Source organism: Pelodiscus sinensis, chromosome 3 (assembly GCF_052426305.1).
Source record: "Pelodiscus sinensis isolate ZL-2025 chromosome 3, ASM5242630v1, whole genome shotgun sequence".
NCBI classification, from domain to species: Eukaryota; Metazoa; Chordata; order Testudines; family Trionychidae; genus Pelodiscus; species Pelodiscus sinensis.
In genome coordinates, this window is record NC_143054.1 from 192,879,947 (window position 1) to 192,901,546 (window position 21,600).

The following is a 21,600-nucleotide window of genomic DNA, read 5'->3' on the forward strand; positions in this document are numbered from 1 at the left end:
CCCAAAGTTATACATTTCACAACAAGCAAACTGTTAACCTTCATGACAACTATATTTATCTTACTTTAGTGAAAGAGGAAAAAAACAATAGGTTTACAGACCGTGATCATTTTTTGCAATGAGATACAATAAGTTAACTTAATATACTCCTAATAATTCAGTGCCTCCATGTGGCTGACAAATGGAATAACAAGTTAATTTTATATTTCAGATAAGTGTTCAGTGAATACCAGATATAAATGGCGTTTACTAAACTAAAACCAGAATTTTAAACACATTGTATGAATAGCAAACAGGATATAAGAATTATTACACAAAACTAAATAGAAGTAAGCAGACAAATATTGTTTCATTCAACCTTTTGTGTTACCTTCTGCTACATGGAAACCTTGAAACTTTACAGGCTGAGCATAGTTGATCATAGTTGATAAATATGGATGTATATTGGTTGTAGCACCAACATATTTGTAAGATGCCATCCATGCTTGTTCATCTTCAACAGTTACTATACCCTGAAAGCACATTTAAAAGTATATTCACTAATCACTTTTTTTTGCATTTGTTGCAGTTTTTAGCAAGACATAAAAAATGACGCCTGTATCGTCAGATGTGAAAATAGACACATAATAACATAAAAAAGGTTGGAACCTCAATGTTGCCTGTTAGCGTCTATTTTGTTATTGATATCTGCAGAACACTCAGTGTTAATGGACATCATGCACGAGGCTTGATGGCTAAACTGACTCCTAAGTAGTGTGCAGTATGATGTTGGTAAATCCAGAATATTGATTAAAAAAGGCAAAGTGGGCATAAAAATGCTGTGGGATAATGCACTGCCTTACCAACTCAAAACCTGATCTTTTTAATACTAATTTGGTCAGAAGGGGTAATTTTGAGGCTGATACCAGGAGGATCTTTGTCGTCATCAAAACTCAAATTAGTGCCATTGGGAATCTTTGTGGATGTGACCAAGACTGAAATAATAAGGGAAAGTGGGGATTAGAATCTGACCAAAAATGAAACTGACAAAGTTGTGGAGAAACAGGGCATATAGTACATTGTGCCTGACTGTAAAGAGTGGTCTAAATGCCTTTCCAGCACGCGCATAAAGATCCACTGCACATACAGAAAAAACTGCACGATTTTCTTTGCGGTATCTACACAGTGCAGAGACTTCCAACAAGAGTAATTTCTCATGTGATTATACAGCCCAAATAAATATCAACATGAGTTACAATAAAGTATTTTTATAGACTAGAAAAGGCTCCTATCACACTACACAAAACTCATTTTACTCTGCCAGACACTTTTCTTCACTCTCCCTGACAAAGAGCACCACAGTGAGACTTTCTCTTCTAATCTATCGTCTTGCTTAGTTAGGCCTCTCATGACCTACTGTGTATATATCTTAATATACATCAATATTGTAACACAGCTTTTCATGCTCAGAATGCAATGCTGCTCTGTTACAAAACGTGTGTCTATTATACCAAGAAACCACGAATAACTGGAAATATTGTGAAATCATTTGTTTTAAGGCAAGAAGCCTTAAATGTACCAGCATTAAAGAATGACAAAGTAACAGTCCACTGTACCCCCAACTACCAGTTCAGGGGGAAGGGGAGAAAAAGCAAATCTATTTCCTAATGTTCTGCCGCACACCTGTGACCTGCTTTGTGATGCTGACATGGGTTTAAAGAAAAACAGAAAGGAACTGGGGAGCAGGGAGGGAGAGGGTGTGTGGCTAAGGATTCAGGTGGGTGGTGGGACGCAGAGGACATGATGACGTCACTCTGTCATCCCGCAGGAATTTTTTAAAAAATATATCTATATCTATATCTAGATATATATATATATATAGAGAGAGAGAGAGAGAGAGAGAGAGTGATAGCCAATACTTTATTTTAATGTTGTTCAATATGGCCTGACCCCAAAAGCAGTCTGCACGAAAGTCAATGAGTGTTCTACCTGCAGAGAGTTTGCAAGACTGAGCTCTTGATATGTGAGGAAGGGGAGTGGGAGGAGATGGAGCTGCAGCCCTATTGGCAATCATTATAGGGAGAAAGGAGCATCAAAGGTGCAAAGAAACAGTGTGCAAAATAGTTACACATTTATGAATGTATTGTAGACAAAATTGTTTATATAAAAAGAAATTTAATAGAAACTACATAACATCCTGTGTGTCACCTTTTTACTGTTTTCCTGTTCAGAATCTTCCAGAGCCTATGGAAAAAAACACATATATATTACCCGGAGAAATTGCAATACGAAACACTCCTAGTTATATAAAAGAAAACCCTCAAATGGTTAACGCATTTGACAAAAAGTATTTCCCTTTCCAATTGATTCTATGGTTCATCTATCATTTAACTCTCAAAGGGTTGCAGTAGCGTTCAAATGGGTATAAAAAAGGGTGTAGTCTTGCCAATACAGGTAACAGGAAGGAGAGCATCCAGCAGTTAAAGTCCAAACATGGGGGAAGAGTCATGTCTGGGAAGGCGGAAAACACGGGGAGGTGGGGGCAAGCAAGAGAGAGAGAGAGCACACACATGAAAGATCATCTACCATCCCATATTCAAGGCATCCAGATTCTGAGGACATTTGAAGAGTGGAAGATACAAGGGTTGCAGTGGCTCAGTGTTATGTGGTGTCTATGTCCAAATGTGTAAGAATGCTGCTATTTGTCCCAAAAGATGGCAAAGTTACTTGCCACTAGAGTGCCATTCCCTGAGTGACTCCCTGTGTTTTCTTCTTTCCATTAGAAGCTGCTGCTGAGAACCTTAGGCAGAAAAACAGTGACTCGGCTCTCAATGTATATGCAGAGAGAATCACCACTGATCTATGGGAGAGGCCATAGATCAATGAGCGAGCAAAGACAGGCTCATGCAGAGCTTCACTGACCACTCGGAGCAACAAAGAGGGCAGCCGGGGGCTGGCTGGTTCAATAAGCCCTGCAGTAGAGAAGGAAAATCTGTAAAGGTCTGGTAGAAGCAAGGATGGACAAAGCAAGCAGGCTGCTCCGATTTGCATTTGTGAGACCGCGGTTAAGAGAGAGGCTACGAAAGGCAGTTTGTGCAGCGAGAAGAACTTCACCTATCGATATTTTAAAAGAGCCACAGCAAGCCATGCAGGAGAGAAGAAGGCTGGGATATTTCAGTGATAGAGGAAAATGGTAAGGTACCTCAATTGCAAGCTGGTTCTGGCAGATGCCAGCATGGGTTAATTTTGCATTCCACTATTCAGTACATAAACATAAGAACATAAGAATGGCTGTACTGGGTCAGACCAAAGGTCCTTCTAGCCCACTAGCCAGCACCAGGTGCCCCAGAGAGGGTGCAATTTGTCTCCTGCCATCCTTCTCCAGCCTCTGACAAACAGAGGCCAAGGACACCATTTTATCCCCTGGCTACTAGCCTTTTATGGAACTAACCTTCATGAAATTATCTAGCTTCTCTTTAAACTCTGTAATAGTCCTAGCCTTCACAGCCTCCTCTGGCAAGGAGTTCCACAAGATGACTGCACACTATGTGAAGAACTTTCTTTTATTAGTTTTAAACCTGCTACCCATTAACTTCATTTGGTGTCCTCTAGTTCTTCTATTATGGGAACTAATAAATAACTTTTTTATTATGGGAACTAATAAATAATAGTATTGAATGATGGACAAGTGCTATACCAAATAGTGTTCTTTCAACCAAGTACAGAATGTCAAATTACTAAGATAAGTGCCAGAGAAGAATATACCCTTTTGCCATCTGCCTGCGGCGGTCCCAGAACTATTCTTTGCTGCTGAGGGTATTTTCCTGCTACCATATTTCACTCTTTCATAAATGCACAGCAAGTGGTAGTGGTAGTGATCGTACAAAAATAACCGAGGAAGTCTTGGATATAAGGAATGTGCTGAGGCCATGCCAGGAGTAGTAACGATATGGAGAAATGGATATACTCCCCATAGTATGGCTCTTAAGATGTGACACGTAATTCATAGCCAGGGACTGTTATGTATGCAGGAATCGCTTTGCAGCTGTGTCTAACAATTTTTGGCCTAATCCTGTAGTCTGTGCACTGTGATGTCCCAGGTATAAGCTTGAATTGTTTTGAATAAGGTATTGTTTGCATAAGCACAGCAGGTTTTGGCGTGATACATTTTATGTCACTGTGAATGTAAGCATCGATAACTGCAAGAAAAATCCCGGTGTGATTCTCTTTACACGCCTGTATTTTCTCCTATGACTCGCACATAGTATGATCCTTATGGAAAAATAAAAGACAACACTATGGAAAAACCTTCCAACAAGAGTACAGGCAAAAAGCAAGCCTACCTTTTTGACACTATTGGCAATAGCTTCTTTTTGACTCAATTCATCTGCAGAAAGCTCAGTTCCAAATTTGAATTCTGGATGGGCTTCTTCTTCTTGGTCAGCTACACCACAAAGAAAAGGAAGGAAATGAGTGTGCAAACCATAGCAGCAGGAACCAGTGCAAAAACCATCAGATCAGTGTGAACTGGCTCATTTTCTAAAATGAGTAAAACTAAGGCAGTAGAAAGATTTCAAAAAGTTTAAAATAAGTCCCTCAGATTTCTCGGTTTACTAGCTTTTACTGTATGTAGTAACTAGCTCCCATTCAGTAAGATGGAGTGTAAGAATAAATCTGTGGGTCAAACAGATATTGAGAAATAAGAGATCTTGGAAAAGTCATGAACTTGTCACAGGAAAATGCAAAAATCATGGGCCTGGGGTAGAAAAAATGAAATGAAGACAAGTCACTTGAAATATAAATTCACTACTTTTGGTGCCACCACTAAAATTCTCATATGCTTACACCCACTCTCTTTCCTTTTATCCATTCCCCTTTATCCATGGATATCTGCCTTTTTTTTAAACAAATTCTTAGTGCCTTCAGAGGAGCCAATACGATCTCTTATGTACAGACCATTTAGTCATTTAAAAATGTATTTATCTAATTGGATTTAAATATTTTAAAAAGATGCCTATCCAAGTTTCCAGATGCCCTAACCCATAATTAATACTACAGTAAAATCCCAGCAGCATTACAATAATTACAATTACCTCCTGGATGCTGCACAATGCTCTTCTCTCAACTACCGAATGGTTAAAATACGCAAACTAACACATCTGACTTGCCCATCTATGTAAATGCAACTGCAATACATATATCTTCACAGCTTCATTCTGCTTTGCTTTTTTCTGCAGCCCTTTTAATTGCTGCTTTCCCTCCACGTATTTTTGCTGTTGTATTACCCTACCCCCTTTATACAACCTACCCATGCAAAGAAACAAATGAACAAAAATAAATGGGTTCTAAAGCAGAATCATGTTTCAAAGGCAACAGCAGTGCAGACAATGCAATGAAAGATGAGACATACAAGGGTTAATGCAACTTCTTTTTCTAATACAGGTTAAACCTCTCTAGTCCAGCACTCTGTGGTCTGGCAACATCCAGGGTCTGGCACAATTTTAGGTAGACAGATGTCCAATTATCATGGGTGTGGCCAACTTTCCTGCAGTCCAATAAAGTTTGTTTACAGCCACTAGCCCTGGCTCTCAGTGTTCTTTGCTGTTATTTAGCTCTAATGTACCCCTAAATGCCCAGTAAGCAATGGAAATGTTGATAATGCCGATAGATAATATTGACCTCCCATAGGCTGTCAAATTCTCTGGTTCAGCACTGGTCTGGTCTCAAGGGTACCAGATTAGAGAGGTTCAACCTGTAGTCTAATTTGATTTCTAACGTGTTTATATATTGAATTTTGTGTGTGCTTCAAGTTCACAGAGTCACTATTTAAAATCTGAACAAATAAATTGACTTAGGAGTTTATGTTGCACGTGGGAAGCCCTACAGTGTGTGAGAGGATATGGCAGGCTAAAATAAAGCAGTTACATTAAAAGGCTTATATTGAGATTCAGCAGCAAACATCTCTCGGTACACCTCTCTCCTTTTCCAGCATGCAAACAACACCTGAAAAGTATCACTTATAAAATCCTCACCGCTTTCTATTTCTTCCTCATTGTCATCTTCTAGGATATTTACAGGGGGAGCTGTTTCCCCAGCCTCCATCATACTTTTCAAAGCCTCAAGCTGTTCTGTTTAAAAAATAATAGTAAAAAACATCAGAGAGAAAATAAAAGTTATTCAAGTAACAAATGGTTCTTATTCAAATATTTTAATTCAATTACATGAAGAAAATCCTAAATAACCAGGACCTGTTTCTGCCGGGGCTTAAATTTAATGGACGTTATGGGTGCTCAGTACCAAAAGGTTAACAAAAGAACTTGAGACTCATTGCTATAGTTTGATAAAACAGTTATTACTAATTCTGGATCAAAAAAAGGCAGTCAATACAGGCTTGATCCAATACCCAGCTAAGTCAAGGGGCATCTTTCTATGACTTCAACAGCCTCTGGATCAAGTGCATTACTGCTTTGGGCATGTCCCGGGTAACAGATGGCTGAACACTTTCATCACCTGATTCTACATCCCATACTCAAATGGGAATTTTACCGCAACCTAGCGCAGCACCCTTATGTTGTTTCAGAATGGTGCTTGTAAGTTGGGCTGTATGAGCCAATCCTGTGCCACAAAAGTCAATGGGAGTTTAGACACTGGTTTCAAAGGGCCAATCAGTGTTGTCATATTAGGAACCATGAATATCCCAACATGCCCAGCAGAAGGATGTTACGATTGTCAAGAACAGAAGAGTCATTTGAAATTCCATTTCTGTTTTAGTTCACCCTGGCAGGAGAGAAAAACCCAACAGTGAGAGCACACCTGCTCTGCCACAGATCCCATCCAGGTTACATTTTAGTGTCAACTGTCACATTATGACCAAGGGTTCTATTGCAAGCATGCAGATATGCTCTCTACATATGCATACAAAGTACACAGATCTGAAATACAGGTGAAAAGAAAATGTCTTGGATAGGGAATGTACAGCCTATTCAAACATTTTTCATTTTGGAAAGTTCGGTAGAACGCCGTTCAGCGACCTAAGGTGCACACTGCTGTTTCACTTTAAAAGGTTTAATGAACTTTACTCACTTTTTTCTACTTCAGGTTTCAGCCTTTTGTTCTTTATGAGTATCTTTCTTTTGAGGTCATTAGGGGATGGTAAGGGTCTACCTGGTTCAAGCTGCAAAATGGAGAGAAGGGCTTATTGAGCATGATTTGCAACGAGCGTCTCATTTAACCTTTTCGCTGCACAAATTGGGCTGGAATGTGGCATTTAGGCACTGCCCGAGCTAAGGGCATTAACTAAGCAGAAATGCAGAGGGGCTGCTGTGCATTTAGGGCAAGATGACGGCAATGATATAAAAGGAGGACTTCTGCTTCCTCTGAGACCATCCCTCTCTCCCCACCCCCAAATGGAAGCATGGGATCCTACTCTCTCTGCTCAAGGATGCTTATAGGATCACTTGAAAACGCCTTCTCGTCTCATATTCCTGTAACGGAACACACACACTAAAAAGCTCTGAATGCTTCAGAACAGAAATAACAATTACATTATAATACCAACAGGAGGCAAGGACACTGAAAAAGCCATTTGCTTCTCTTTTTTTTCTGCTCAGGATTTCACATTGCAGCAATAAAATATTTATGTGTGTCTGCATCTGCAGCCACACCTCCACAGCAGCAAGCCGTTTTGCAGTGCCTCATTCTCAGGAGGGGTGTGTGTGTCTGTATCCCCTCGGGATGCTTGTCCCACTTTCCCCTGCCAGGCACTCCTGGGGCGCATGGCGGAGCACGGCAAGACAAGCACTCTGCCTAGCCCATGCTTCTCTGCAGAAGCACCCCAACCCTGCTCTCTGGTAAATGCCGAGTGGAGAGAAATATCCATAGAGAGCCCTTTTTGTCGTATCCACAGTTCTCCAATAGCTGCACTAATTAATTGTGGGTATCCGCATCGGAGATCTGCAGATATGCAGTGGCTGTCTGTGGATTTGGTGGCTGCTGCTAGAGAGTTTGAATGAGTTGTGCAAAGCCCTGGAAGTGCAGATGCAGACCCTAGAAAATAAAAGGTCAGGCCAAGGTAGAATATCAGAATGCCATGTCTGTTAGGAATGCTCCCCTGGCTAGGTACAAGAGTGGAATGCATGTGGTTTCTCATTCTCCTGCCTGGTCCTCCAGTTGCCACTTCTGCTGAGAGCTGTTCATCCTATTCAAGTTCCTAATACAGCACTCATGTCAGCCCAGATTCCAAAGCTTAGTCTGGACCACAAAGCATGAGATACAAGAAACATCTGAAAGCACTACACTCTTCCTACTTAAGACCATGCACGTCTTAAGGCAGATCTATCACTTTGCCTCTGTCATGTTCTTCTGTACCAGATATGGACTGGTTACAGAGCTTGCTTGTACACCCCAGATACTTTTATCATTAGATCTGTCACATATGACTGAGGTTAATTTAAATAAGGCATTTTACACAGTGCCTCTTACTAGCTGAACAGCACAATACAGTTTAGCATCTGCCTGTCCATTACTTGTAAAGACAGGCTGTGGTCAGTTTGGAATCTTCTTTTTCTGCACCCACTATCTGTAGCATTTGTATTGTTGATTATTCTTTCTGGGGATGTCAACCGTTTCTTTTGAATTCTCTAACAACAGCTATGATCACATTTTATATGATGGCAAATTCTTCTTTTTTTTTTTTTGGTTTAATTTAAGGACAACCGATGTTTTCCATCCTTTTTCTCGATCTCCATGGACCATCTCCATTTCTAGATGGCCATCAGGGTCTGTACCTGGAAGTTCTGAGTAACATTTGTTGTAAAAAAAAAAAATGTTCATGAGCTCATGTAGGCTTTTTATATGATTTGGCTACTCTTTTCATGTCTGTCCATTTTGGAAATAGCTTCTTTTCCAAAGGTGAAGAGTAGGGCTGAATTACCTTCTCATCAGGAGGTATGCTGGAATCCAGCCAATAGCTTCTAGTGATGTGGATCTGTAATTCAGAAATGCAAGGACCAATCTTTCTGCTGTTGGCTTTTGTTGGCAGTCTGCACAGCTCTCTCAGCCTCTCCATCTGCTTATAGGTAATGTAGGCTGCTAGTAATATGATCAAAATCTCATTTTGTTCAGAGCGACTTAAATTCTGTGAACTGTGTGGTCTGTCGCCCATCACCAGTTATTCTTGAATAAATAAAATGAGCTAAAATGCACTTTATCTTCTTGGTAACACTGTGACCGTCTATGTCTTTCAAGCACATCATGTCTATAAACCTAGAAAAACTGATCAAAACAAGTAGGTAACGGTGTCTTCTGAATTTCCACAAATTTTCAACTAGTACACTGTATGGTCCAGCATTTTCTCTTAAGATGATTTGCACTGAACAGCCTCTCAGAGATCCAATATCATCAAGTCCTTCCACCTTTCTCCCTGAGCCCATCATGGCTGGCCTGCTGTGGCCATGAAGGTTGTTCATCTTTGATCATTTGATCGCATGAACTCTGTAGGCATAGCTTTTACCTTTGTAAGTTGTTTCTGTGGTAAAATGATCCTTGCTATTCAGTGTACTTCCAGGACTAGTCAAAGCTGCGTCAGGTGACTTCACTCTGAGAAGGGTTGAAAGTGATCGCACGTCTCTTCTGAGATGACTGTGACATCAGCTCCTGAGTCAATTTTACTATCAATAGTCTTGCCATGAATTTGCAAGTTCACCACCCAAGCAGATTCTATGTCTACAGCCCAGCATAGATACAAAAATGTGCAGCTGGATCCAATCCACAATCAGCAAAGATAGTAAACAATGCAACTGCATCCATGGATCAAGACATAAAGAGGATATCCGCAGATTTGCAGGGCTCTATGTCATCACAAACACCAGAAACAATGGCTCTTAGTTATCTGTGATCTTAGTCAACTCTCTGACTTCTTTGGTATGGCAAACAGCTGCTAAATGTCCATATTTCATGCATTTATTACACCATGTGCCTTTGGCTGGACATGCATCATAGTGAGATACGACTTTCTCCACACCTAGTACCCAGCCATGTAGGCTGGACCTGTCTCTCTTTGCCTGGGAGTTCTCTCTCCTTGCCTCAGGGGTTTTATGATTATGAATTTTAATGTCCAAATGTTTGCAGTTTCTAATTTAACACCAGTTTTTAAAGTCTGTCAAGTTTCCCTAGGTTTCACTAGTTCAGACCATCTTGCTATTTAAATGGCTATGACTAGAATGAAATCTTTCCTCAGTTTTAGTTGCCTTGAAAGGTTTTTATCTGGTAACCCAATAGCCAGCCCGTGTTTGATATTTCCATGTTTTGCATTCCCTGAATCACAGTTTTAAGCCAATGTACACAGAGCTCCTATAAAATAGTCAACATTTTCCCTAGTTCTTGAAATCTCTCACAAACACATTCTCTTTGAGAAGCTACATTTCTCTGAGATATAAAGTATGCACGAAACATAACCAGAACCCTTTCATAGTATGTTTGTGATAGTCTGCAGTAAAGTCAAAGGATTTAAAGATATGCTTTGCTCGCTTCCCTGAAGCATAAATTAGGTACTTGAATATCTCCAGCTTCTTCGCATTTGTTTGCAATCTGAAATCTTGCACACACAAAAAATCCGTTGTGAAGATGTGTCAACACTGGCATGGTAGAGTGGCATGTTGAGGAGATCCTGCAAACTTTGTTGCTGTTCTTTCTGTCTGCACTGTTTTGCTTTGTTCTTTCTGTTTCTGTTCTTAGTGTACTCCTGATGCCATTTTCTTCTGTGCTGGCTATGGACTGCCCACAGAGATTGCTTAGTCTCATGAGACATGTTCACCATTAGACCCTGTAATCCTCTACTAGATATGGCTGAGATCTGTTTAAATAAGATTTTTGCACACGGTGCCACTTAGTAGCTGAAAAGTATAATACAGTATAAGCATTCTGAACTAATGACAAGTAATTACAGAGAGACAACGTAGGTGAGGTAATGAAAATCACTGGTCACAAGCTCAGGCACTACACTTGGTCTGTTTTATATGGCAGGCTGCCCTGTTCCACTCAAGAAAAAGACATGGTTCTCCAAGCCCTGTGCAGAAGAAATCAAATAAGCCAGTTAAGGACAATTTGGACATCCCCAAACTGAGGGTATGTCTACACTACCCCGCTAGTTCGAGCTAGCGGGGTAATGTAGGCATACCGCAATTGCAAATGAAGCCCGGGATTTGAATTTCCCGGGCTTCATTTGCATAAGCCGGGCGCCGCCATTTTTAAATCCCCGCTCATTCGAACCCCGTGCCGCGCGGCTACACGCGGCACGAACTAGGTAGTTCGAATTAGGCTTCCTAGTTCGAACTACCGTTACTCCTCATTCCACGAGGAGTAACGGTAGTTCGGACTAGGAAGCCTAGTTCGAACTACCTAGTTCGTGCCGCGTGTAGCCGCGCGGCACGTGGTTCGAACGAGCGGGGATTTAAAAATGGCGGCGCCCCGCTTATGCAAATGAAGCCCGGGAAATTCAAATCCCGGGCTTCATTTGCAATTGCGGTATGCCTACATTACCCTCCTATTTCAAAATAGGAGGGTAGTGTAGACATACCTTGAGAAACTCCAATCAACAGTGAGGTTTGAAAACACAGGCCCAGGTATACATAAGTTTCACTCCTATTGGTGATGTGACCCCAAGTTATTATACCTCTAAAATAAAATGAATACATGATGGAAACACAATTTTTAAGGAGACATACTGGATGTGTTTCTAGAGGTTGCTTCAAAAGGAGATCTCCAAAATAATCTTCGCAGTATTTTGACATCTTGTACTGTTGGTATTTGCTGGGAAAAAGTGACATTAGTTAATTTTTGAAGATTCTTTCGCTCTCAAAAAACCCCAACAAAAAAACCCCCACCAAAGCCATCATTCATCAACCAAAAATGTTGATACAGAATTAATACAAATATTTCATATAATTGCAAAGCTTATAGTACTTTTAATTGTTTATAAAAACTGAACTAATATAATGGAAAAGCATGAATTTATTTAGATCAAACTAATGTGATGATTTAAATAGCCAGCTAATGTAAACTTCTCATGTAATTCACAGTTGTATCACAGCATTATTAAAACAAACTAGAAACTTAACCTGTGTGTTAAAACAAACATCTCTGAATCAAGTTTATAGTACCATCTAATCTATTTTATCTGCATAATCCAGTCACAAAATTTTGAAGTAAATCTGAACTAATATGTATTTTATCATCAGTATAATTACTCTTTCATTGCACTATTAAAAAATGAAGATTTTTATACCTGCAGTGATTTTCAAATGAGAGGATCACAGGATACTCAGATGTAACAAAAGCAGTTTCCTTAATGGCTTGAATGACATCCTTTAAAATGTAAAGAAAATGTTCATGTAAAACACATTGAGCTGCAGTCACGGGATACATCTACATAACAGTGCTATTTCAGAATAACATAGCGCACATCTACACTACAAACCTTTTTTAAAAAATAATGTCAAGCTGGCATTAATGTAAAAATTAGAGTAAAAATAATGTTACTCTGACTCATGGTAACCCTCATTTCACGAGGAGTAAGGGAAGTCGAAGGAAGAGAGTGCTTCCTTCGACTTCCTGCAGTGTAGACAGCGCCAAAAGCCAAATTCAGCTATTTCGACTAAAGCTACGCAATTGATACAGCTCAAGTTGCGTAGATTAATTAGACTTTAGCCGTGCCGCGTAGACATACCCGGGGTAGAAATGCCAGTGTTGGTTCTGCAGTTCGTAAGAGTAGTGGACATGGAGAGACTATGCAGAGGACCGGAGTGCAGTGGGGACAGAATTGCCGGGCCACTTGGCAATGGGTTGGGGCTGGCTCCGTGCTCCCAGAAGGGGCAGGGACTCACGCTGAAAGGGCAGGGCTGGGGGCTAGCCTCTCCCACCAGTCCTTCGGCATTGATAGCAGCCAGGATCCCCGTGTCCTTTTGACTCGCTGGCTCCTTTTGGTCCCCGGTCAGCAGGAATGCCTGAGCGAGTTCCCCACAGGCTTTCATGGAGAGGGGGCTGGGAACAGGCAGTGAGGCAGCAGCAAGCTGTTAAGGAGTTTGGGGTATTGGAAGGATCCCAATATGAATCATTCATTCCATCAGGATGCTGCACCAGCCACGCCGTGTCGTGGGGTAGGAGTCAGTCCTCTCTGCGGAGTTCCCTACTTGCTAGCTCAGCAGCTCCCAACGGTCACTGCATCATGACCCCCTTTCTGACAACAAAAATAACTACATGACCCGAGGAAGGGGGATTGAGGCCCGAGTCCACTTAAGACTCGCAACCCCAGGTAAAGGGTCAAAACCAAAGCCCAAACTCCATCACCGCAGATGGGGGGAGGAGCAAAACCAAAGCCCAAGAGCTTCACCCCAGGAAGAGGGATCCTGTAACCTGGGCCCTGCCAAACAGGACTGATACCTTTGGACTTCAGCTTCAACCCCAGGTGGTGGGGCTCAGGTTTTGGCTTCAGCTCCTGGTCCCAGCACCAGCTCTGGTGACCCCATTAGAACAGGGTTGTGTCCCACTTTGGGGTCCCAACCCACAGTTTGAGAACAGCTGAATTTCCCAGTTCAGGTATTGTTGAGAAGATTTGGGCTTAAAGTTTGACTTATACATTTGAAGTTGTCAATGACGTATAAATTCTACCTTGAACAGAATATCTGTACACATTGCTTTCCCATGCGTTATTATTGGCTCTTGGTCTTCACCTTTTCCATCCCAACAATCCAGTTCAACACATCTAATAACCCAATAATAAATATGTCAATTTTCACAATATTTCATTAAATACATGAAGCTATTGAAAGAAACTCCAAGCAATCTGTCTTGTTCAGGAGCAGAGGCTAGAGTAAATAACAATGCAATTTCAGATGCAATACAATTCCTCTTACGCTGTGAGTAATACACAAACTCTTTCCTTTTCAATCTGTGGAAGCATAAAATATCAAAATGAATTTTTTTTATCACCTTAGCACTCTCTGATTAGTGAATTTGGATTTACCACATTTATGTACTGCAAGTAGTACAACTGCAAGTCATAAACTGATATCCATGTAAATGCAGATTCACTTAATTACACAGCACAAATCCCTCTGAAATGCAAAAAATCACACCCTACATCTTCCCCCACGATACTGCAATTTCCTAACGGCGCTACCATTTCCATGTTTTTGTAAAATAAATAATTGTACTTATATTTTTATATTCATCATATTTCTTATATTCATATGGAATTGTCGAGGTACATAACATGAAGCATTTGATTTCCCTGAAACAATATTAAGTATAAAATCCATTATCCTATATTCCAACCTGCAACCAGCCAAAAGCACTTGTCTGTACATCTCTACAGAAGACTTCCCGCCAAACTGCCTGCCTGTTAGATAGGTATTGTGGGAGGAACTGATGAAGTAGTGAGCCAAAGAATGGTCCATTTCCTGATATAATTCCAAACGGTCTAGGAAGACTGGGGCATTTTCATCTGACATCAAATATCTGCAGAAGCCATCACTTGAGATGAGACCTGGAAGGAAAAAAATAGCTTTATGGGGTTTTCCCCCCTGTATTCTTGCAGAGATTAGAGATCATTACAGTGGTTGAAATATCACAGACATTGTCACCAAAAAGAGGTGCTGGTATGTTGTAACAGCAGATGAAGGAAAATTAACAATAGCAATTTAAATACAAGATTCTCAAAACCTAGACTCCAAAGATTTTATTAGCATGCTCTACAAAGTTAATTTATTTTGGATGTATTTCCAAAACATGGAAGGTTCAGGACTTTTGCTAATCATCCAACAGTTTGAAATACACACAAGAGATTATCTTCCTAACAATGAAAGCCAAAACATTATTGGTACAAACAAAGCCATGTTAGAAAATGGAATATTGAAAGTTACTGTACACACAATGGGACTTATTGTGTGAGAGTAACTTTGACCACAGTGTTCATACTAAGTTTTCTTTCCCCTCTTTTTGTTTTGTGCTTCAAAAATTGTAAAAGATGAGGGGACAGATTCTGGTGTAAATCAGATTAGAATCTGTCTGTGACAACTATTTAAAAAATGGCCTCGTGCTAAAAACAATCTGGGGGAGGAAGGAACCATTTAACTAGTTATATTACATAATTTTAACACAATTTTAAATTGAAGTTCATGGGTCTTAATGTCAAACATCAGAGCTCTGTTATTAGCCAGGGATAGGTCACAGCGTATCTAATTTTGTTTTATTTCACATGACCTATTTGTTTCGACAAACCCGCAACTTGCACTTGCTCATAACTTTGTGAAAAATTCTCACTTGGGGCTCATTTTCGGTTACAATCAAATCCTCTCAGGTGGTTTTAACTTAGGATTAAATGAAAAAAAAATTACAGAGAAATTTAAACTATTTTTCCCCCCTATGAACTTTAAACTAACAGAGCAAAGAGGCTCCAAGCATGGCATGTGATTAGTCTGGAGGAAAAAAAATGTAAGACTGTGAAAAGTTGGTGGATATTTGGCGTTCCCAAAATAATAGAACCATAGTATTTCCAGGATTGGTGGGAACCCACGCCTGCTGGCATGACCTCATATGGATGTTGCATTCAGCATCACACTGATGATTTTCAAAATATCATCCCCGTGTCATACCGGACAAAATGTAGTCTGATTTTGTCTCCATGCTGACAAACCACCAGACAAGAGGACTGTGTGGTTTAAAACTGGATGAATGCCCTGTCTATGTTTGCGATTCATAACTTCTGGGGCTAATTCCTTCCCTTCCCCAACTAATTCCAATGGGGTGAAACCCACATGAATTAACCCCAACAAGGAAAAAGCAACATCAGACAAAATCCCATCCATTTTTCCGCAGGAGACATTCCATATCTGTGTACACTGCACCAGAACTAATAAAGAAGGTAAGAATTAAAACAATAGGCTCAAGTTGCTACTATGACTCAATGAGTGCCTGAACAAATGTGAAAGTAGCATAGAAGCTGATGCCTTCATCAGTTTCTGCATACAGTTTCTTGTCAGCAAAATCCCTGTCTTCATAAACTACTGATTTGTGTTAATTTCTGCCCATCCAAAACATAGGTGTAAGTTTTTCTGAAATTATTTTCATTACACCTTAAGCTTTTTGGGAAAACATCTGATATATGCTGGCATCTGGACAGTAGACCCAGGATTGCATTAAACGTGTGACCAATATGATCAGGTTAACAACAAGAGCAGGAAATTAATAGGGAGAACATTTTGTACGTATAGAGAGGAAAACAAAATAAGCTATTCTCCCAATAGAGTTGGAAACTTCAAAATTCTCATCCATAACTTCAAGAAAACTATGAATCTTGCAGTGTCCTACACAGCATTTTACTATGGACCTGTGCAATGATATATTTTAAAGTGGGGACCTAAAGAGTCTATCCTGGTCCCCCTTAATTGCAGTAACTGAGTACCCGCCTGAGTATCAAAAAAGAGCGAAGAGTAAAAAATGGTCCAAGTGCCTCAGTCACTGCTTAGGGCAGGTCTACACTTGAAATGTGCGGTGCAGCTGAACTGCTAGAGCGTTTCAGTAAAGAGGCTATTATGCCAACAGGAGAACATCTCTGTCAGCAGAGTTAAACCACCTCCAGGAGAGGCAGCAGCTCTGCCAAAAGACCAAGCCCTTCCATGAACGTAATGCTATCTACACCAAGCATTAGGGGATTTTTCACACCCTTTACTGATGTAGTTGTACCAATGTGGGATGTAAAAACGCAGTTAAAAATGTAACCATGTCACCGCTAAAATCAGCCGTTCTACGTGCTGCAGGCTCTGCAGCTGGCTCCCTGGGAGTAGGGTCAGCAGCTCCTGCCGGCCCCTGGGAAGCCAGCGTGTAACCTGAGGCCACGGACAGGGGATGCTCTGGTGGGTCCCGGGGGGCTGGAGCTGCTGACCTCCCTCCCAGGGAGCCAGGTGGGGAGCGGCTCTAGCCCCTACCAGTTAACCTGAACCAGGAAGCTGTATGTCAAGGGTGAGGCTTACTGGCTAACTGGTTAATCTTTTATATCCCTAATACCAGATCTTGTAAACCTGGCCTCAAGATCAATGGGGCTCAGGACCCTAAGTCATTAAGGTGCTTTTTAAAATTTGAGGAAATGTGGTATGGGTTGTACCTCCAAACACCAGTACTCTCTGTTCTGGCAACATCCATCATCCAACAGAATGACGGATGCTCCTGGATCAGAGAGCCTGGGAGCCTGAGGGAAGGAGGGTTGAGGTGGGAACCCCACTGCAGCACAAGACCAGAGCCTTCCGGCAGCTTCCTGGAGTGCGGGGCTGGGGCCGGAGCCCTGCAGTAGTTCCCTGAGCACAGGGCTGGAGCACCACGGCAACCCCCAGGAGTGTGGCGCTGGAGTTAAGCCCCACGGCAGCATGGGGCCAGATCCTCGGAGCAGCCCATTGGAGCGCAGGGCCGGGGCTGAAGCCCTGCAGCAGCCCCAGTGCTGGAGTCCTGTGGCTGCTCCCAGATGCGCAGGGCCGGAGCGCCGTGTCAGGAGTCAGAGCCTCTACTAGGGAGGCGAGGCAGGGTGCCTGCTAGGGCAGCCTTGAGAGCCAGTGGCAAACCTCCCCTGATCCAGCAAATTCTCTTGCTTGGGACCAGTCAGGTCCTGACGGTGCTGGACCAAGGAGGTCCAACCTGTATTAATTTTTGATGTACAGATGTCCCCTCTCCCGCTGTGTTTACCTTTGTTCTTCAAATCTTCATCTGGCTCATATGTCTCAATTATCTGCATTGCTCTTTTTGAATCATAGAATGGGAATAAAATTTCATTCAGACGAGGATCTCGTTGATGCTAAGGTTAGAAAATAACATAATTTAGCAGGACATAATTTAGCAGCATCAAGAGCATGTCATTACTGCAGACGAGAAAGAAAGAGGAGGACAATTTTTTAAAACTAAAACTTACAGAATATCCCAATTGTAACTTCAGCATTATACAAATTTACATCTAGTTATCTATGAAAAACACAGGCAGTTTGCACAGGAAAATACTCCAGTGCAATCATATAACATATTTTATTGCTATTTACTCATTACAATAAAATAACTCATGTGGCCTCTGTGCCAATAAAATTTTGACAATTAACAGCAGATCCTTTAGTAACAGGTAAATCCTCTTCCTTTGCCAGAAATCTTTTAGGTAAGTCATGCAAACTGATGGGTCTGACTGATGTTAATGTAATTATCCCCTCATAAAACTTGTGTCTGCATCAATACAGATGACTAAAATAAACATTAAGAAAATAAAAAATTGCTACTAATATTCTACGTGGAACCTGCATTTAGAAATATGTTACTGGGTGTTAATTATCTCTATGAATCATATAAATACTGGGGCACTCAACTTGCTGAAAAATCAATGTAGGATCATAGAGGAAATATGTAAATTATTAAAATAATCTCCATAGTATCACCCCAAAATTCATAGTAATGAATGATGCAGGGATTTTATAATACAGGTTGAATCTCTCCAGTCCGACACCCTCAAGACCTTACTGGTGCAGAACCAGAAAATATACTGAACCATTGGAGGTCAACACTTCTCCTGCTTATTGGCTCTTAGAAGACAATTAGGGGTAAATTAAAGCTACATAATGGCACAGAACACTGAGAACCAGGACCGTTGGCTGTAAAAACCTTTATGGGACCGAGGGAAACTTATCCACACCCAGGATAAGAGGCCAGCCGGCTAACTAAAATCATGCCGGACCATAGGTTTTGCTGGACCAGAGAGTGCCAGATTAGAGAGGTTCAAGCTGTACCATACACAAATATTTCTTGAACTAGGCAATTGAGGTATCAGGGACTTCCAATAAATCTCTCAAGGCCTAATTCATGACTCCATCATTTGGCTATGTGCAATGCGATTTTCACTTTTGTTCACACTGCACTGGAGCTGCACACTGTGCGCCTGATTCTCCATAAAAAAAAAACTAAAAACATAATTCAACTGAATAGTGGCATGTAAGCAGATGCAAAAGCAAAAACAAACAAATATGAACATGGACGCATCTTTTACCCAGGTAGGTGCAGGTTTGATGCTGTAATTTACATTCACAAATGTAATATGGGCCACCCCCTATTGTTGACCAATAATTTAGGAGTGGACAATGTGGGATGTACATGGTTTAGGTACTAAGAGCATTTGCTGTAATTCCTTATATACAAATATTTTGGTATTCTGTTCGGATCAAGCAGTGTGCAATCAAAAAAAAAAAAAAAAAAAAAAAAAGCAACCTGATCTGTTCCTTACAACCAACACATTGGCATGTGTGATTGGTTAATTCTAAGAAATTACAACTAATGCCAATTTAATCATGCAGTTGATGAAGCATTCTTCAATTTAATGCTACTGACAATCTACAACATTTGAAGTATAACAGTTAAATTCACATGTTGGATCTCTGGATATTCAGGTAAATCTCAGATGAAATATGAAATGTAAGCAGCTGAATGCAAGACACACCTTGCTAAGCATCTCTTAGGAGCACAACACTAGCATGCAACAGTACAGCCGGCCACCTGTAATCATACGTGACAAGCTTTGCACCATTAGTGAAAACGCATCATTTGAAACAACTGAAAGAAAGCGGAGAGGAGGCTCTTATTAAAGACAAGAGCTCTACCCCACTTTTCTCTTTCATGGATAATCGTCAATCAAACAGAGGTAACATGGAGAAAGAAAATAAAGGGGAGAAGGCAAACAACACTTCATAGCAGTCACAGCGAAGAAATTATTGAACAGAACTAACCGTAAGGTTTTTGTTGTTGTCATCATGATCATTGCTCATTATCTTGTTTTTGTTTTCATTTAGGCAAAATATAGGTCTCTTAAGTTTAATTTAAAAAATTCTAACAGAACTTGACAGTTTGTGAGATTTTTGAAAAAATAATGTCAAGTAGGATCTCCAGCATGAATGTTAATGCTAGTGAGTTTGTTGGCACAGGGAATTCATAATGTAAAACAACATAGCTGATCAATATCAAACTCACAAAGTTCCTGGGACTAATCACATATGTCCACCAAAACTACTATTGATTGCTCCAGATACTATGTTAAGACAGGATCCATTTCTTTCTGCCAGATGTTCCTTAACAATAAGAGGGTGAAATCATTTTTTTTGGGGGGGGGGGGGGGGGGAGAGGCGAGAACTAGACAGTTACCTGTTTACTTTGGAAAGGGAAAGAAGGAAGAAATGGATTCTCTACAAATATGGGCACCATTTACCTAGCCAGTTAATACTTGCTGTCTTGTGAAACAACTCATGATTTGCAAGAAGCCAGTTCGATTATTGGGATTTATGAGGCCCAGCACAAATAATAGCCCCTTTCTATTAAAACAGAAAAAGGAAACTTACTAAACAAGAAGGATCCATTATCCCATTTCATCTTACTCTTTTCCCAGGAGAAAGCCAGAGTTCAGGCCAGATTGTACTAATTTACTACTTTTGATAATTACTCACGTATGCCAAAGCTAAAATCTATGGCTGTCAAACAGCAGGAGCAACTCTTAGTAGTATGGGGCCTATTTCATTTCTCTATTATTTTTCTTTTTCCTTGGATTTAACTTGAAAAAAGAACATACACACAGAACTGCTGAGTGGCTGATGATAATTAGTCTTATAAAAATCCTAGCATTAATAATGATACACAAATAAATGAACTGTCAGCTGCTAGCATTAAACAGTCAAAATGGAGTCAGTAATTTACCTCGGATAACAGAAAAAAAAAAAGAGAGGCCAGAAAAGCCTCACTCCCAAATCATACCCATCTAGGAATATACCCTCATCCATCACTAAAAACCGTATAAAAAACTGCTGTTGTAACAAGTCTGGAAGCTCACCAAATTTAGGCTATTTTGTAACAAAGGGGGAACAAATTTAACAATCCAGGTCCCCTCCCTAAGACTGCCCTGTCACCAGCCACGGCTTTTTTATAATGATACTAATTTTATTATTTTTAGTACTGCAGTTGCCTTGTAGGTTCTAGGACATGGATGGGACAAGGTGAGTGACATCTTATCTTTTATTGGACCAGCTTCCGCTGGTGAGACACACATAGCTGTGAATTACATAGAGCTCTTCAGTTCTAGAAGACATAATCGGTGTCACAGCTAAGTACAAGGCAGAGCTAGGGTTGCCAGGTGTCCGGTTTTGAACCAGACAGTCCAGTATTTGAGCTTTCTGTTTGGGAAACAAATTGAGAAAATATAAATGTCCGTTATTTTCTAAATAAGATGTAATGTAGATTGTGATGTAATGTCAAGTGTGTTCGGTATTTTTGTTGAAACCGTCTGGCAACCATAGGTAGAGAAGATTTTTAAGCACATGTTCAAAGGACCATTCAAAATGAAGTTGGTCATTAACATCTCTGCAACCACAGAATAAAGGAGAGTTAGGGCACATCTACAACCATGTAGCTGTTATTGGGCCTAATGATGTGCAGGATGAGGGACACCACATGGCGTGAGAGGCGCTTGTATCTCCTCTTGTTTTTAATAGGTGCGTTTGGAGGGGTATTGATTGTTGCAGTGGAGAGCTATCTGCAGTTTTTGCATCTGTTGTTCCCGCAGGG

General features: G+C 40.7%; 1 protein-coding gene across 12 annotated transcripts in view; it reads right to left on the bottom strand.

Moving 5' to 3' along the window:
- Positions 1-21,600, bottom strand: part of PLCB4 (phospholipase C beta 4) — a 333,392-nt gene that overhangs the window by 83,682 nt on the left and 228,110 nt on the right. For all 12 annotated transcript variants that reach the window (XM_075925708.2, XM_075925695.2, XM_075925700.2 and 9 more), the window contains 10 exons: positions 17,710-17,818; positions 14,311-14,521; positions 13,645-13,738; positions 12,263-12,342; positions 11,703-11,787; positions 7,063-7,153; positions 6,012-6,107; positions 4,323-4,423; positions 2,188-2,223; positions 371-512 (listed from right to left, as the gene is read on the bottom strand). In XM_075925708.2, coding sequence (XP_075781823.1) covers positions 371-512; positions 2,188-2,223; positions 4,323-4,423; positions 6,012-6,107; positions 7,063-7,153; positions 11,703-11,787; positions 12,263-12,342; positions 13,645-13,738; positions 14,311-14,521; positions 17,710-17,818 — 1,045 coding nt within the window. The remainder of the gene's footprint in view (positions 1-370; positions 513-2,187; positions 2,224-4,322; positions 4,424-6,011; positions 6,108-7,062; positions 7,154-11,702; positions 11,788-12,262; positions 12,343-13,644; positions 13,739-14,310; positions 14,522-17,709; positions 17,819-21,600) is intronic.